The sequence below is a fragment of the Dermacentor variabilis genome, chromosome 9 (assembly GCF_050947875.1).
Source record: "Dermacentor variabilis isolate Ectoservices chromosome 9, ASM5094787v1, whole genome shotgun sequence".
NCBI lineage: Eukaryota > Metazoa > Arthropoda > Arachnida > Ixodida > Ixodidae > Dermacentor > Dermacentor variabilis.
Window position 1 is genome coordinate 143,270,151 of NC_134576.1, and position 19,507 is coordinate 143,289,657.

Consider the following 19,507-nt stretch of genomic DNA (forward strand, 5'->3'; position numbering starts at 1 on the left):
TTGCTGCAGGTTTTCGTCTGGGGAAAAAGAAAACGTCGGTATTGTCGTCACTGTTGGGAATACAATGGTAACCAAGGGCCTGTTCCAAAGACTGAGTGCCTTCACACTGATTCTTCTAGTCTCTGCACTATCTGAAGCTGGTTCCCAAGATGGCATCGGTGCGTACGCCAATATTTAGACGGTTCTAGAGTTTACCGCCTTACGTAAACGCAAGAACCTTCGCAAACGCCACAGTGCTCGTCCCTTCAAGGCTTCTATATTAACGCGCAGGAACGCAAAGGCAAGAACGACGTTATAGGACAGGGCACCGTCTGGAGCCTCGTGCCAAACATATCCAAGCCAAAACAACCCATAACTATACTGTTTCAATGCCGACGCGTCTCGTCAGGTGTGCATACGCCGGAAAAGCCGAACGATCTCAGAAACTGGACGCGCTACGCACTCATAATTAAAGTTTAAGTTGAGGTCAGAGAAATTAAAATCTCATTTCCACATCTACTGGCGATCAACGATAGCGAGAACGTAGCCCTCACGAGAATTCGCTTCGCATTAAAGCGGGAGCCATGGGTGCCGTCATGTTCTACAACACTATTGCTTAACGTATGTAAACATTTCGCATGTTAAACTCGCCATATAACGCATGCTAACATAGCGAACATAAGCCGCAGAAATCCACTAAAGTACGGATCATGCGCAGTGAGGACAATGCTATTTCTTTACATACATAATGCGCTTACATTTGGTTGCAAACGTTATTCTAAAACGCTCTATTAAGAAGACAAACATTTGATAAATTCGCAACAATAATATTTTGAGGAACCACTATGTGATCGAATGGTATAGGCAACTCTTAATTGCTACTCTCGGTATAACGAGGGAGTAACGAGACGGTGATCAATGGACTGAACCCCACCCTTGTGGCAGCATTCTGAGCAAAGACGTATAATGAAGTATACCAGCATAATATTTGCTTTAACTTAACCACTAACTGTTCATTATCTTCTGCTTGGACTTTGCGATTGCTCCTATAAAATGTTCAAGCAACAAAATACATGAAAACAATGGGAATAAGAGAAGGACAGAGACAGGAAAGGCCATTGCATAAAATGCTTGTTTTGTATTGAAATGCTTATGCATTTACAACGTAGCACACTAAAGGCCTAGCAACTAACTCTGCTGTCAAAAACTAAAAGAAAATAGATAATAATCACGGGCATTACATGAACGGAGTGCACTGCAATTCCGACCATATATGTAGTCTACCTGTCAGTATTTTCATTCTCACACAAATTGCTTCTAGAGATCAGAAGGGGTAAATCTTGTGTATTAGTCAGCACATCACGTTTCACTTTCCTTCCTAAATGGCTCCGAAAGTCAATCAAGAAGTCCCAGTTCAGACTTCCACAAAATCCAGCTCTAGTGATGCTTCTTTAAAGTGTTGGTAAAATTCGTAACATAAAAAACACGTTAATTGGCAACTAAAATTAAAAAAAAATGTCTGTAAATGTTTGGATTAGTGGGGTAAGAAGTTTGTGACAATAGTACACCGTAATTTAGAAATCAGTCGCTTAAGTTTGAGCAAGACAGAGTTGCAGGCCAGAAGGCACCGAAACTTCGGCGCACAAGCTTCTCTGTCTCTCAAAGAATTAGGTGCCATCGCAGTTGTAACACTTGAGGTTTTGCTTCCAAACGCACCAAGTTCCTCGAATGCACTAATGATTATCTATGCGGGGAAAAAACTAAAAGCAGCTAGCATTGTACATGACTGCACTACTCGTCTCGTGTGCACGTGTACAGCGTGCAGAAAGGCTGTATACACGAAATTTCTTTTGTTATTTCACTTGAACAAACGGAGCACTTGTGCAGTGAGATGAGATCCACGACATTTACGGTTCACGGTTTAGGTCATGTGAGTAGTGGTGACGTATTACTATTCACGCAGTCGTAGTACTATTCATAGTAGCATCATAGCTTGGCATAGACAGACACATTTCAAAGCTTAGGACTTTTTTTTTCTCTCTTTTAATAGGCTACTTCTGGCACGTGACTGATTTTCACGTTGACAAAGAGTACTCGGCTGGCGGTAGTCGCGTCCTATCCTGCCACCGTGGTGCCAACGACTCCGTTGTAGATAATACTGGGCCTTATGGTGATTTCTTGTGCGATGCCCCGGTACTGCTGGCGCAGTCTGCCGTAGAAGCCATGGAACAGATCAAAGCAGAGGTGGACTTTGTCCTCTGGACAGGGTAAGACTGCTGGTGTTCTTGTTATTGTATACTCGGTGTTAACCTCTTCCAGTTGTGGAATCTCCCACCCTGGCTCAAACACTATGGTATTGTGCTGCTGGGTGTAAAATTATGAATTGCAAGTACAGCGACCTCCCGGTGGCGGAATTCCGCAGGGGGTGAAACACAGAACATAGGTTTGGTCTGTGATTGACTGTAACAGGTTGTGCTAGTAAACGCACAGCGCAGAAGCACCAGAGCGAAATAAGGAGAGTCGACACCATCGTTGACTTCCAAGGACTGGGCTTGTTATCCTAGCGCAGATATACGATATATACACGTGTGAGCATATATATTACACTTGCATATATTGTATTTCGGTGCTAGGATAAGAAAATACCTGAGAGAATATAGTTCGATGGAACACCGTGCTTGAATGCAAGAAATAGCCCATGGGCAATAGCATCCATAACTGTAAATATTTTGCTGTCGACATTGTCGCCTAGGTAGGACATCAAGCTCGATACACTTTCTGTTTTAAAGCATTACATCGAAAACGATTGGTGCGATGGTGGAGCTTATCATGCGGTAGACAAACACTGTGCTATCGCGCACACGAAAAAAAAAAGTTAGCAGAAGCAGCACCTTACTAATTGCCTCTACAATAAATATTGTATTCACGCGCACCTAAGAAATCTTATTTATTTATTTGTTTATTTATTTATTTATTTATTCATTTATTTATTTATTTATATATTTATTTATTTATTTACTTATTTATTTATCGCAGTACCTCCAGCGTCAATAAGGCATTATAAAGGGTGGTTACACACTGCACAATTCCAAATGATGAAATATGTACAGGTAATCCATGAACACCAAAAGCAACAACCTAATATAGCGCATCAAATCACCATAAAATACTGGAATATGACATGCAAAAAATTGCAGCAGGGAGTACAAGACTGAGTTGGAATCGATTGGGATAACAGTGTCTGTTAAGCTATTCCATTCTGAAAGTGTGCGGGGGAAAAATGAATTTCTAAACGTCCCTGTTCTGTACTTGTATCTTTAACCTTGTTTGTGTGATCAAATCGTGTTTAGACGTAATGCGGTAGAAATATGTAGCTGTCCTTGTCTGTGCTCGTTCCAAAAAAATATTGTGAAACATTTTTAGTCTTAATATTTCCCCCCATTTTTCGAGCAGATCCAATCCAAGGCTCTCCTTCGCAAAGGACATGCTAAAATGCCGCCTGTATATGTTGAGGACGAACCTTATGGCTAGATGCTGAACTCTTTCTAGTCCATCGACATCTTCTTTAGCCATGGGCCCCATACTGTACAAGCGTACTCAAGTACGGATTGGACAATAATTTGGTACATTAGCTTTTTAGTTTCTATTGGGAACTGTCTTGCGTTTCTGCACAGTAAACCTAAAGCTTTGCAGGCTTTAGATGTTTGTTGAGCGAATTGAATTGATTGAAGATTTGTTGTTTGTTGAGTGATTTGTTGATTTACACGTTGTTACAAGCATAGGTATTTAAATTCGTTTATTGGAATAATGTAGTTGGCATTTATATTGTAAATATACTCATCAGTATTTTGGTTTTCGGGTAAATGACATCCTTAAGTCTTCTCAAAATGTATGTGCATCTTCCAACTGTCGCACCAATAAACAACTTTACGTTATCTCGCAAATAAACGCAGTCACTTCGGTTTCGCATTGCTTTGTATAAAACGCAATCACCTGCAGTTACTCGCAGTGAAGACGAGAGAACATTACCGATACCATTCCTGAAAACTAAAAACAACAACAGGCCCAACACAGAACCTTGTATTACCCCTGAGGTCACTCTAACTCCATGAGAGTACATGTTGTTAATAAGTGTTCTCTGGCTTCGTGCAGCTAAATATTGTTCAATCCATGCCATAATTAATGTGTTTATATTATACCATTCTAACGTTTTAATTAATAGTGGAGGAGGAATGAGGTCGAAAGATTTTCTAAATCTATAATTTTATAAAAAACTATAAGAACTGAACCAACTATGAGACCCTTATCTAGTGCACTTGTTAAGTCATTTATTATTTCTGTGATTTTTGTGACACAAGAACGGCTATTAAAGAAGCTATGTTGGGGAATCGACAGGGAGTGTGCATTCAGATATGCAATAATGTTAGTAAAAAATAACATGTTCAATTAAGTTACACACCACGATAGTGAGCGAATAGGCACGTACTTGTAAACATTGTTGCGAGGACCTGACTTGTGCTCGGGAGCACTTGGCTTAGCGCATTTACGCAGCCTCTCTGCTTTGTTTTGTCAGACAATATGGGGCGTGAGCAACGTGTGTCCAAATTCTTCAAAAGGTTATGTGGGATCGTTATACCGGTCCAACTTAAGAGGCCTATTTCAGGAGTTTTGCTGTCATTATCCCGCCTTCCGCACCTGAGATAAAGTTGCTGCTAAGTTGAGATTGAAGCGGCATCAGACCCCGAGTTATCGCGATTCTTGATTGCAGACTATGTCGTACGGTTACCCAAGCATGTGCTCTGTCAACCAGGTGGCACTGACTTGTTAGACCTTAACTATACGGATTGATTCTGCTAACCCAAGCAGAAACAAAGTAACTAAAGACACAGACAAGCAAAAAAAAGTGATTGTTGTGTGTATAGATACAGGGACACAAGTATCCTATTCAAGACTACTCGAGTACAGCTTGTAAGCTGCCCAACTTAAACAGTTGCACATTTTCTGCATTCAATTGCCAACAAAGGTTGCCAATATTCGCGAAAGAAAAACTGAGCATAAAAGTTGCGGAAACACCCCTCATGAACAGGAACGACAAAAAAATATCTGGGAGGACCAAGTCCGTTGGCAACATGTGGAAAACACATGGTGTGCCCGCACCATCCGTGGTGCTTGACTGGTAGGAACTATATTCTTCCTCCAAGGCTTGTACACGTTACAGACAAAAAAAAACATGACCATTTACAATTACACTGACTTAATTCAATTTACTGTAATGACTTAGTTATAATTTAGACGTTCAGGTAACTAATAGAGCGATAACAAACAGGTAATCGATTACGTGTATTGTTTGTTTTGGCTATTAAAAACTTGTAAATATGAATAAGCTACTCTGGACTTTTTGTGCGTCGTTTGTTACAACTGAGTGTCGTTTTCTCAAGTCAGTGTTCATGGGCGTTTTCTGTCGCAGTTTCTGAACACTTCTGTCTAAATGAAGCAGCTGTAGTGCTCAAAATGCTCTCGACAAGCACAGCAGCCCCCACCCCCCGCCCGCTTTTTTTCTCTTCATTTTACACGTTGTTATGACGCCAAAATGAAATGGCGCCGATTACTGCGCTTTGCCCTTGTTCTCTGCGCTAGCTTGACAAATGTTCACGAAAAATTGCAAGCTGCGCGCCGACAGGTACAGTCCGCCGCGAGGCTTTTCAGTGACTGCGCCGTTGTTTTACAGCAAGATATCACGCAGAGCAATGCATGCCGCATTTAGTGTATTCCTACTCGCGCACATAGCAGCAGTGGTATGGCGCGAGCAGGAAACCGTTTCCGAATTTTTTATATTTCGCGGGATTTCTTTCTAACGTGGAAGAAAGGGTCGCGATAGAGGTAGCGCACAGCAAACAATTGAAATTCGCGTTTTCAAACATGTTCTAAACCTAGCGTTCACATATCTGCCATTAGCATAACAATAAAAGATAGTTAAATAATGATGAATAACTAATTACGAACAATATAAATATTCCATGCTCCTTGAGGTTTCAGCTGAGAACAAAGCTGCTGTCATCCACACAAAATGCCTCGCTCGGTTTAAACTTTGGTGCGTATAGCTGGGACATTCTGTATATGTCACTACCAACACTTACTATTTTAGAATCATTTTGAGCATTTATGTCAAATATATCTACGTTGCGTTACCTGAGGCGCACATTTTATAAGAATTCATTGACTTTTTTTCATCTGTTACGCTGAATTTCGGTACCCACGATAATATAGCGTAGATCGATGTTTTTGAAATAGTGCAATCAAGAACAGGCCAAATCATAATAAAGAAAATGCGCGTGGAAGTGGCGGCTATTCGGTGCCTCAGACATGCTGTTTGATCATCGTTTGCGTAGATTTTGAGAGCGTCGTTTCCATCTTTGTTAACGAACATAACAGAAAGATAAATGGCCGCTCATTTCCAAGAGAACTGATTTAGTTTCCCAGTTACCACTTAAAAAGTGATGTGGCTAGGGCAACATTACAAAAATATGTGACTAACTAGAAATGTTCACCTACGTGTAACATCTTACGGACTAGTCATCTCTGTGATATATATGCATGAACTTCTACCATGAGTTCTGCAGAGACAATCTGGCACACGGAAAAGGGCTTACTTGGACAGAGGTGTACAGCCTGACACGCTGGATCACAACGTTGTTAAGGCACAAAATGGGGCAGAATCAGACCATCATCGTGCCCACGTTGGGAAATCATGACTGGGTTCCCGCAAACGCGGTGGAGTCCATGAACGCTACGCCTTACCGCGGATTCATCAGCGAGGCAGGCTTCAATCAGCTGCTCCCTGAGGAAGCGTGGGGGGCCTTCGAACGCGGTGAGTCGCATTTATATGACTCGCCACCGTCAATGGTTCTGTGTCATTTCCTTCGCAATTGTTGTTGATGTGAACTCCTAAAGGAGTTGAAGAACCAACGCATCTCGCTCGCAAAAAATGGCCAGAAAATTCGTCTGTACGTTAGTCTTTTTTTTTCCCAAATCGGAACTAATGCACACCTTGAAGACCATAGCTGATTAAACGTATTGTTTAACTTTCTGGCATAAATCAGAGAACACGTCTGAAGCCTCTTCAGCGTCCACAGTGTATAAAAATAAGGAAACAAAACCTTGACTACATTAAATATAATTTTCAGCATAGAAAAGGTGATAATTTTTACAATGATGATTCATGCAGTCTGCCATTTCTAAATGTTACTGAACTCGTCTATACTTCGAAAACGCGTCGAGGATAGTGAAGCACCGTAAGAGCTCGTTAAGAGCAACAGCGTGTGGCATTGCTAAGAACTAGCTAAATGTTCAAAATAACTTGTTCTTGGGATAGTTGGTCCATACCTGCGTGTCGGTACCTGGTGGATCATACTTCGTGAAGACACGCACAATAAAGACAAGACTTGGCACCGCGGGTGCTAAATATAAAAATAAGATGAAAGTAGCGACGCGTGGCGTCCGGTCCTCTTTTCTCTGTGTCTGCTTTCTCTGCGCTCCAGTAGCTTCAGCTAGCTAAACACTGTGTCATAATTTCTTACATGAAAGAAAAGCATTATGAACACAATGTCTTAATGAGGCTGTCTTCGCGCCATGGTCACAAATAAAGCCATAACAACTGCAGCAGAGTGGCAGACATGCGCAACGGAACATGTTGCGAGTGCTGGTATGTGGCACCGTACAAGATGATTTAGTTTCTTCGTCTTTTTATGGCAAGAATGCCTGGCCATTTGTAGCGATAACTAGCACCTAAACATTCGTTGTATAAGAATTTATTATCGCCCCTTCGAGTCCATGAAGATGGTCCAATAGCGAAGCTGTGTTAGTTACACCGACTGTTACACCATGCAAATCAAACTTCGAAAGCAGTCCGTATTGTTGACCTTTTGTTTCACCATCCTTTCACCTCATTTTCGCTTTTGTGTGCTTCACGTGGTGAGCATGCTTTAGGAGTGCTTTTTCTTGCGGTTCTCCCATGTGTTATAACTTCTTTTTTTTTTGCACCTGAAGTTTCTGTCAGTGTATTGCTGTGTTTTTTTTTGCGTTCAAGTCGATCCGCCTCTTTTTTGCGCGCCAGTACTGAGCGCAAGGTTTGGCGTGAAATAAAAACCATCCGACTATTTTTTTAATCATTTTGTGTGTAATGTTGTATTTGCTTGATCGTGAGTTGTCGTCTGTCTCTTGTATCCGCATTGCTCGGTGTGCCTCCTTTGCTTGCGGTGCTTTGTCTGGAGACGTTGAATCTTGCATTGCATGCTCTTGAGTTGTCGGCAGATGGCGGAGTTAACATTTCGCAATCACACCCTTGTGCTTCAAAATTAAATATCTCCGTCACGTAAGACAATGAATGGCTCATACCCCCTTAAGCAATGGCTCATGCCTGCGTTAAAGCGGCCTACCCTTTACGACGACAGAAGTGAAATTCTGCGCTGGAACGACGGGCCGCAGCGGAGCCAGCTGTGGAAGACGACGACGACGAACGCGAGAGCACGAGCGGGTCCGCGTGGCAGCGCCCAGGGGTGCCAACGGGGTCAGCTGGGGAAGTGGACGACAAGGCTCGAGCCATTGCTGATGATGATAGCTTTAGCGAAATCCGACAACGAAGGCACAAGGTCCGCATAAACAGCTTCGCTGTGTAAAGGATGAAGCCGCATTCAATGTCCTTTTACTACTTTGCGACAAACCCCTGCACGCATTAAAGTCGTTTGCACTTTCTATGTGTGGACTACGGTATTCGGATTTAAGGCGGTGGTATTTTTCATGAACCTTTTGTAACGCTGTTAGCGCGGTGTAGTACATGAGTTTCCTTTTCTTTATTCGTGTGACCAGTGCGATTGAAACGGGACGCAAAGAGGAGGCATTGACACCGCAAACGCTAGATTACAACAGAAATTTACTTAACACGAGGCTACACAAACAGGAAGGATGACTTGTAATGGAGTTTTATCTTACCATTTCATTGTTTTGGTTCGTTTGAGAATATCTTATTTATTGATTTCACGTCGCTGTTTATATTCTCAACATCGTATAACTTCGTTGCTGCTTCTTTGTTATTATGCGACTCCCTCCCCCCTCACGCAGTATTCTTTCTCGAGGCTCTAATGTAAATGAATAAATGAATAAATAAACAAATAAAGGAACAACATTTTTACCGCACATACCACTCAACTCCTAATTGAGATAGTTCGTTTTTATTTTTGTGATGCCAGCAGAACTGGTTCAAATTCAGTTATCACGTTTTTTTTTAAATGATGGTGAATGCCTAAAAGAAAAATATCAAATATTTTGCAACCAACCAGCCCATTTAACAGCATTATCGAGTTTATTGCACCTGTACTCAAATATAGGGATATTCAGGACGGCACAAAAAGAGCTCATAGTGGTTTTGCTTGCTAAAGTGCTCTTGAGGAAATAAGCTTCTGCTGTAACAAATATAAATATTGCTTCATTTACTGAGTACAAATTCAGCACAATTGACATCGTGAATTAATTTCTCGGCATTTTGTCCATGTGTTAGCAATAAATTCTTGTTTTGAAACTTACGTTTCTGTCCGTTGCGAACAAGAGAATAAAGTATTTGCCGCAAAATATTATTTCTTACTTAATATTTTATTTATTTTCTTAAAGTGCCCAAGAACAGCTTTACGCCTTAATATTGGTGCACTAATTGTGTTACACAAAGAGCATAAAACCGAAAAAGAAAACAATATCTGAAACAACAGTGGTACAAAACGCAACAAAAGATAGAATTATTCAGAGACAGAAGTCAGATAATGAGCAAATAGTAGAACTGAATATACAAAGATCATCACGCAAGTTATTTTGTTGAGTTACAAGACGTGTTATAGCGTTAGAGGTGCAAGAGGAATTCACGTAGAAAATGCTATGATTACGCAGGTTAGGGCGAGGCACGAAGAACGTTACAGCTGGCAGTAACCGCGGACAGGAGAAGTTGTGAATTAGTTTATACAAAAATAAGTAATCATGGTATTTCCGCCTTATTTCTAGGGGTCTAATATTAAACATGCGCAGTACATGCTCATAGGCATAATATACACGGCGTCCGAGAAATCGATCGCACAGGATACGAATGAAACGTCGCTGAACACATTCCGTTTTTGCAAAATCGGTCAAATTAATACAGTTCCATTCAACAGAACTAAACTCCAACTTCGAGCGGACAACAGAAAAATACAAGAGAATAACGCAGTTCACATTCGTAAACTTTTTAGTCATCCATGATATGAGACCTAACTTCCTGCAGATACATTAATGATGTTTGAAACATGTTCTTGGAAAGTTAGCGCGAGTCAACCAATATTCTTAAGTCGCCCGTAGAACTCGCTCTCTTCAAAGGAATTTTATCAAGTGAGCATTCACATAGTAAATGGCACATATTAGGGTTAAAGGAAACAACAAGTGTCATAGTTGGATTAATACCAAAAAGTTGGAAGCAAACCACTCCGCAACAGAATTGACATCTTCCTGTAATAATTCCACATTCCTGCTCTGAGTCTATTTAACTGTAAAGTTTAATATCGTCAGTGTATAAAAGGAGACGCGAATAACACAAACATTCTTTAATGTTATTAACAAAGATATTGAAAAATAATGGGCCTAAGTTCGACCCTTGCGAAACACCGGAAGTTAATTAATCAGGTAAAGAGTACTTAGTACCAACGCGAACACAATTTAACCGAGTTGAGAGGTACTCTTTAATCAGCGTGCATAGGCTAGTACTAGCGCCGTAACTCAAGATATTATGGATAAGAAGATTGTGAGAAGCAACATCAAATGCTTTTGACAAGTCGAAGTATACGGTGTCTAACTGTCTTCCGTTAGCAACAGGGAGTGCTGCAGCATCAAGAAAAGAAACAAGGTTTGTTTCCACAGACCTACCATGAACAAAGCCATGTTGGCATACGCTGGTCTTATGCTTAAAGAAAAACGACAGATGTGTAAACACAGCTATTTCAAACCCTTTTGCAAACGCATACAAGAGTGACACGGGGCGATAATTTTTGATGGTGGCTTCCGTCTTATTCACTCGCATTTTGAAATTCTTACGACACGCACGATACGAGGCGGGTATTGATGTTATATTTCTTGTAGAAATTGAGATTTACCTATACCTGAAGCTTCCTAATTGAAATGAACTTACTTTCCTTTAATACTTGCGTTCCCCGTCTACGTTACCCATTAGATGCCGGTGTTCACAAACTTCGATCGCTCGCTTCTCGCCGATGAATGTTGTCGTGTTCATTCTTTCCACTATACAGGCGGATATTACAGCCTACCACTATCAAAGAACATTCGCCTGGTGTGCCTCAACTCTGTGCTGTGGTACACTATGAATAAGGGCGGACGGACGAGATCAAGTGATGACGAGCAACTGAAATGGCTGCGAAAAGAGCTTCATGACGCACAGCGACTGGGACAGAAGGTAGGGTTGGAATACAAACACCTTGCAAAGAGACACGAGGTTTGCCCACATGTTTAAAATGGGCTTACTCCATGCTCCAAGCAACATCAAAGAATAAAAGTTGTCAAGCACGCTATAGTGAGCACGGGAAGAGGAATTTGAGTGCTCTCTTTAGATATGCCGAGGCATATCTCAGCTATCGGAAGCTAGCCGCACAAAAGCGCGGGAAATTTCAATGCTGTAGAACGAAGGCGTTAACAACGTTTGTAGGGCAGCAGGAATACTCATTTGATAAGCCCTAAATGCGTTGTGGACGAAAGATATTTCGAGAAATTACTCATATTATTCTGTTGAGTGCATGCTTGAGGGGGCATAGCAGAAGGAGAGTTGTGAAGGAAGCAATATGTGGTGTTGCTGGGACTGGCGGGCAGAATTTTACTGTGCAGTGGTTGTTTCTGAACATGCAGCAGACTGAAAAGAAATGGTGCCATTACGGAAGAAAAGTCTTGGTTAGGTTGCGTGCAGACATACGTTTTCCTGTCACAGCTCCCTTAATCAACAAGCGGCTTTGCTTTCCTAATAGCTGCCACTTATTGCCATTGCTATCCAGCTGACACCTGAAGTACGTATTGCTATTACTATCTTCACACCTCAGTGATGGCGGAAAAACCAATTAGTTTCTTCGAGTGCTAGAACTAACTATCTGGTGCAATTGTCTTCGTTTACATGCTAGGTGTTCATCTCTGGACACATCGGACCTGGCTTCTTTAGCCGGTCCCTTCCGAATGCGGAAGCCCGTATTTCTTTCTTCGATGACATCAACGACGGCTACCAGGACCTGATCGGCAATTACAAGGATGTTGTAACCGGACAGTTTTTCGGACATCAGCACACCAACGCCTTCGTCTTAATATCGGACAAAGCAGGCGAGTGCCGTGGCTTTACGGATCCATACTTTGTTTGAAATGTAGTGCAGCGCTGAAATTTCGGTTTGGACTAGGTGCCTTCTCAGTTATGATCAGCCCAGAACCTAAGGACGCAGTGGCCTTTCTTCTTTTGTAAAAATTTATAATCAGTGCTCATTTGCCTTCGCTATCACAAAACACGTGTGTGTGCGCTTAATTCGATAGCGTAACGCTGATGAGAATGAAAGAAACCTGGCAATAACTTATGAACCCCTGAACAGAGTGCACAGAAAACATACAGACGAACATACAAACAAGCAATAATCAACCATTTGTAGCACTCCTGTCCCGTATGTCTTCTACTGTTGCGTGTTTCCGTCATGGTGGCTAACACGTCAAGGCAGCCATTTCAAGCGCAACTGCATTTTGTGCTCAGAATCATGTAATGGAATGCAGGCACGCCAGTCAGCTCGGCGCATTTGACCGGATCGGTCACACCTTACGGAAGTGGTCATCCGGTTTACAAATCTATTTCGGTTCCCACCAATCCGTCGTTGCGGCTCTACAGCTATCGACGTTCAAGTGGCGAACTCCTGGACTACAGCGTCTACTACCTGGATCTGCAAAATGCCAACATGGCTGCTTCCTTCAAGGTGCTTCAGTGCTTGTCGCTGCTAATGACAGGAAGAAGAAGTGGTCTAGCGATAAGTGCAGCCGTTAGCCTTACAACCATGTACCTGATTGCAAAAGAAATTGTTGGTAATATTGTGGGAATATGTGTAACAAACATCGAAAGTAGCGCAGCGGGCTTTCTAAAGCTAGCTTCATTATTACGTATTTAACAATCCAGCAAAAAGGCAGTGTAGCCTAACTCTATAAATACACTTATGGCCTTATGGTAAGCCACCGTATACCAGCGGCTCATTCACTAATCCCAAAGTTATACGAATTCCGTTTCATCGAAGCTCCATCGTTTAACAATTATTGCTGTTGAATTTGAGCACACTCTGCTGCTTTACTAATAAAAGCAAGTAAAATTCACGTGTTCTTTCATTAAAGCTACGACTAATCCGCAAGCAAACACAAGTGAACCGTTTACAGCTTCTAATTTTCAAACAATATTATCCTCTCTACTTTTCTACCCCCTGCCCAGCCTAACTGTTCGTGCAGTTCCAATTAAGTGCAAACAAACTTAACTGTGAACGGTTGTAACCAACAAGCACACCGGAAAATCGAACTAATAACCCATAGAGGCTGTTACATAGAAAACGATGTGATGGTGTGAACTGCTTTGTCACGCGCCAGTTGCCATTGATTTATTTATTTTTTTCTCTCCGTAGTTGCCGTACAACAATCGTATTACACATCGTGTAGCCACTGGATGACTGCAGCTTTTTAGAGGACATCACACTGACTTGTCGGGTCATTTGTGACACCTACCAAAATGATGGACTGAGTACTATGTGCAGGTTGTAAGTACAGCAGAACCGTGACAAAAGCCAGGGTTCACACGATCAATAGATGTTGTCTCAGGCGCTGGTTCTTCGCCACGGACTGTCGGTGTGTGCATGTTGTGTTTGTTCTCGCTTTTTAATCTTTATACCCGCTCAAATCTAGTGTCTATTCTACTCTTCAGCCCTGAGGACATCTGGAATAAATGAGGTATACTTCGGAAAATTGGCGCTAGCGGAGGCGTCAAGTACAGCGAGAACGGAAAACAACTGGTGGGCTTTGCGAATTTCTCTCGCTTGGTCTGACTTTAGGTTCACTTGTTCTAGCGATTTTCCATATATGTGCAGCTTTACTGCCAACGAACGAACGAACGAACGAACGAATGAACGAAAGAACGACGCTCTCACCGGGCAATAATATCTGACCTGTCGGCTGGTAGTGCAAAGGCCTTGACGCCTAATAAGTGATCGATGTTTTTAATAAATTTCTGCCATGTGAGCTATAGGCCTATTGGTTCAGGAAACTTGGCTTATCACGCTGGATGTGTATTTAAAGCAGAAGCTGGAGGGGAAATATGTAAATTATGTGTATTTACATCACTGGGCGCCTCCCTGCTAGGCGTATATTGTGTTATCTGGCTTCTTTCTTTCGCTCTTTGTTTTTACTTTTCTCTTTCTTTTGATGCAGCGACTTCCAAGATGGGAGCGCCTATACTCGGCCAGGAATGACTTGGGCGTGCCAGACCTGAGCACGGCGTCCATGGTAGAATTGGCGCAACGCATCTCTCGCTCACCCGATCTCCTGTCGCGATACATCAGTTACAGCTCGTCCCTCAAGGACGTGGGACCATGCGACGGAGCTTGCCGTCAGACGATGCTGTGCGCTATCCTAGCGTCCCGCCGGGCTTACCACGTGGCGTGCCTCGCCCGTGGGACCAAGGGTCACTATGCGCGTGGTCTCCCCATGAACGACAGCACCGAGCCTCTGCCAACCATTCGGGACGTGATTGTAGGATTGTCTATCTCAGTCAGCGTGGTTGCCGGCATCATTCTACTCGCGCTGGCCAAGAGATCTCGCATGATGCAAGGACCGCGCTATGGACGCTTTTCCTGATCTTCTATTCAGATGTGCAGGCGACGTTGGACCTGTCTGACAAAGCTCTACAGGCCACACGAAAAAATTATATTTTCTATGTTTTGATATCAGTAGAAAAAGATCTTAAAATGCAGCATTTTTGAGGCACTCATTGCCTATTCAGCGAATACAAAATTTCTGTTATGCATAGAGAAGAACCCACTGACAAAAACATCTAACGCATTATTACAGCAATAGGAGTCACACTGATTGGATAGCAATATCAGTTCCAGAAATATCGCGAAGCAGTTTGTGAGCGAGCTTTCCCGCACTGTCTTATTGTGTGTTTTAATTCTTGCCACTTACTCGTCTTGGCCCTGGTTTGTTAGCGCCTCTGTCGGAACAGCGCACGTCACGGCGGATTGCGTTGAGAGGCGAAGCTGCTTTGTAGCTCGTTACTCCTCGATGTCATAGTGGCTTAAACGTATTTATGAGAAAGCTACCTTTTTTCAGCCAGATGACCACGCTTTTAAACGTCATTCGAGAGGTTGTTCATCAGCGACATTTGTGCATGGACTAGAGTGCCGGTACGTCAGTAGGACATCATGCCGATAAAAGCATTTTTTGACGTGTGGGTCCGTTTTCTTTCACAAAATTGCTGTACAAGATCACTGCGTAGAGTCTTGTTTTTCTTTTTAGAATACACCGTAGTAATTTTATGGATAAACTAATGTTCAAATATCACGCCGTCACCCATAACTTGCACGGAAACTAAGATTCACTTTCCTTTTTGAATTTTTTATGATTTACCAATACACCACTCGTGAAAGACTAATGTTGCCGGTATACCGGAAGTGTAATTTACGAGTCCAACGTAAAATTCTACTTAAGGAATCCTTTGAAAGACGCCTCGGTGAGGAATATTCAAGTCCCTTCGAGTACGTTGAAACTAGCGTGATTGATAGGCTACTGCAAGGCAATTTTCCAAGTTTGCAAGTGGCGATTTCTAGACAGGCCTCAATGAACCGTTAGTTTTTACTTAAGAACTCAGGGTGGCAATACCCTGCGAGGAAGGGCAATTATATTTGCTGTTAATTGAGCGCTTATGCTTTACTGCTGCGCTAAAAATGAACAGGTCGATCTGGGCAATAAGACGTTTTTGATACTTTCCTCTTGATTTTTGTTGCGGTGCTCAAGCTATTGTATTTATTCCGCAATTTGAGCTGCGCGTGCTCATGTTTCCATGCAATGAATGTGGCTGCCAAGGTGAAGTGAAACGCTTTGGATTTATCGGGTCATTGCGGTATATTTTGTGTAACTTTATGTTGTTAGCCTAAGACAAAAGGGATGAGGATGGGAGACCAACAAGAGAAGGCTCGGTTCAACCAAGTGCCTTAGTTGAAACGTTGTATTTAGGCAGACGCTTTTCTTGTTCTACGTACTGCTGTTTATCTCTTGAGATATTCAAATCACAATGTCCTGGGGGGTCTCATTAGAAATGCAGATGCAGTTGTTCTTTTAAGGTTATGAGCGCGAAGCGTTTTCTGCTGAAAATGCACGCTCGGCTAGCACGATGTTTCCGCATCGGAAGGCGAAAAATATGCATGCTTCATGTGTATTATTTTCGACACATGACTAGCCCAAGTTTGTGGCGGTATGTTGGTTGGGCAGAACCCCAAGTCGTCAAAGTTACTTCGGAGACCATCACTACGGCGTCTATCATCGTTTTGGCACGTAAAACCGCAGAATGTCATTTAATTGAATGATAAATAGATAGCTTCTGAATGACATCGCATTGGCCTGAAGAGTTGTATCACGACAAAAAATCGGGCAGCAAATCGCGAAACGGAGGACTATCATTGTTAGCAAATCCCGTGCTTCGAAGTATTTCGTAGCTAAACCTTCTACGTTTCTGCCAGTGACTCCAAGAAGCAGTATACGAATCGCCCATGGTGGGTACACGCTGCCGGATTTGGCATTAACAGCAAGAACAGCGCGAACACATTGTCGCCCTGTTCTGAATTGACAAAGGAAGAGAAAAAGAAGATGCGTCTAGCGGTCAGCCATCGGAGTGCACAACGCGAGTTCCCGTAAGTTGATGCAGCAAGCAGTCAATTGCAGCTTATCGTTCATTTTCCAGCTAAGTAACCTTTTACAACATAGACAAATGCTTCTGTTATAGCTCCTTTACATGGCCGGTGCGGTCAAAGACATCTACAAGAATACAGCAAGAACACATCTTAATATATGCTGGGTCAAATGAAGCTACGTAAAGCTACTTTCTGTTATTGCGATGACGTCGCTTTAGTGCATCTGCGTTTTTTATTTAGCACAAAAAATAAAAATATAGAGTTTTGATGATGCTCTGTGCCTTAACCGTATGCGCCTTTGTCAAGCTAAATACCAGTTTTATGTGCTAATACTTGTTCTAAATCTCCAGGTTGAAAGACCTCAGACTGGCTGAATTTCGGGTCTTACACCTAGCCAATTTGTCAGGCCTTTTCGAGAAATAAGCAGCCGAGAAAATGCCTCAAGGGCTCCCATCGCAGACAATTCTATGTGCTATAATGTATTTGGAACTCACACTGTTTATTCCCAGCTTTTACATCTTCCTACAGGTTCCTACAGGAACCTGGAAACTATGATAACAGTTTCGCTACTTCTCAAAAAAACCTTTCTTTTAATATCGAAGCTTTTCTTCGTGGTCATCGCCGGGTTTTCATGACCGTGGGAGCTGTGTGGCTGTTCTGTCGCTGAAAAGACCAACTAATCATAGCGGAGAAGGCGCCCTTCACCTCTGGTGATGATGCAAGGAACCCGCTGGGTTCCTTGCATCAATGAAAAAAGACAAAGAAAAACACAAAGCGCGCCTTCGCGCACATCAGCGGCTGCATGGTCATGAGGAAGTAAACGCTTCTTGCGGATAGAATCAATTCGAATTGCACTACATTCGTATGTGGATGCTGCCACTGAAATCATGATGCATTAAAAGCGTCTGTCGTACTCGCTAGTAGTAGTCAGCAACTCCGCTTAGCAAAAGGCTTGGTATGATTTGAGTGCGTGCGTGCGTGCGTGCGTGCGTGCGTGCGTGCGTGCGTGCGTGCGTGCGTGTACTCGTTTGTCGACTCTTTACGCACTCATAAAAAGATTCGTTGTATATAGATTCCAACTCGTTGGACATGCCGCATTTTTGCAAAAGTATATTGTCTTTTTATTATCCGTAACGAAAAATCCGCTTTTGTTGAGTTTGACTTTACGTTAGGATGAGGAAGAATACGAGATGTGAGACAACAATCAAAACGATAAAGAGAACAAGTAAGATGTTCTACTGTCGCTGGCTATTATCTCTTGCTGACATTCCCTATATTTACAATAGAGACCGAGTTAGCTAGTCGGTATACTAGATTGTATGAGTGATAGCATATGGTACAATTGTTGTAGCGATGTAGTTGGCTCGCTGGCTTGCTGGCTAACTGGTTTATCAGACAGACAGACAGACAGACAGACAGACAGACAGACAGACAGACAGACAGACAGACAGACAGACAGACAGACAGACAGACAGACAGACAGACAGACAGAGACAGACAGACAGACAGACAGACAGACAGACAGACAGACAGACAGACAGACAGACAGACAGACAGACAGACGGACGGACGGACGGACGGACGGACGGACGGACGGACGGACGGACGGACGGACGGACGACGTACAGACAGACAGACAGACAGACAGACAGACAGACAGACAGACAGACAGATGGATGGATGGACGGACGGACGGACGGACGGACGGACGACGTACAGACAGACAGACAGCCAGCCAGCCAGACAGACAGACAGACAGACAGACGGACGGACGGACGGATGGACTTACAGACAGACAGACAGACAGACAGACAGACAGACAGACAGACAGACAGACAGACAGACAGACAGGACAAGATAGATAGATAGATAGATAGATAGATAGATAGATAGATAGATAGATAGATAGATAGATAGATAGATAGATAGATAGATAGATAGATAGATAGATTAGAGGTGCCGCATTATAGCTCGATTTATTGACAATTGATTTAGAGTGTCCGCCTTGACATCCGCAGTTACCATGGCCCGCAATGTTGGCAGCGAGCGCTGCTCATTGTGCTGCTGCTCTGTGTGCGAGGTTCACTGGCCGAGGACGAGGTCGACCTAAGGAGGCCAGTGCACCACACAGGTCAATTATCGCTCTAGTTGATAATATAGCGGCCGAGACTGCATGCTCAATGATTGGTGTAGCTGCAGTGAATTCATTATTAGAACTATTATTGCGACGAACGACTGAATTTGAAACAAGGACAAAACTGAGGCGTTACCGAAATGCTGCATTACTCACCAACCTTCCAGATTCACTATATACTTGCCTTTGTCTTCCTTTTTAGCACCATCACAATGTATTCTCGTTGTTCTTTTCGGCAATTAACACTGTTAGAATCAGCTTAAAATTATTTAATTTAATTATCTTCCCCTTATTAAAGTTACTCCTTGGCTGTGTAGGAATGCCCATGTATGGCTGAAGAATGTATTTGCAACATTTAAGTTCTTTTGACGTCACAGAGCTTCTTCCCACCCCCAGGACCGAAGGCATATGTCGG

At 42.7% G+C, this 19,507-nt stretch overlaps 1 protein-coding gene across 1 annotated transcript; it reads left to right on the plus strand.

Annotated features, from left to right (window-relative positions):
- Nucleotides 1-64: 64 nt before the first annotated feature.
- On the plus strand, nt 65-14,907 carry LOC142558577 (acid sphingomyelinase-like phosphodiesterase 3b). The gene is made up of 7 exons (XM_075670710.1): nt 65-158; nt 2,030-2,246; nt 6,600-6,847; nt 11,295-11,458; nt 12,171-12,363; nt 12,799-12,995; nt 14,482-14,907. Exons 1-7 carry the CDS (start codon nt 65-67, stop codon nt 14,905-14,907), a joined length of 1,539 nt encoding a protein of 512 aa, XP_075526825.1.
- Nucleotides 14,908-19,507: the final 4,600 nt, after the last annotated feature.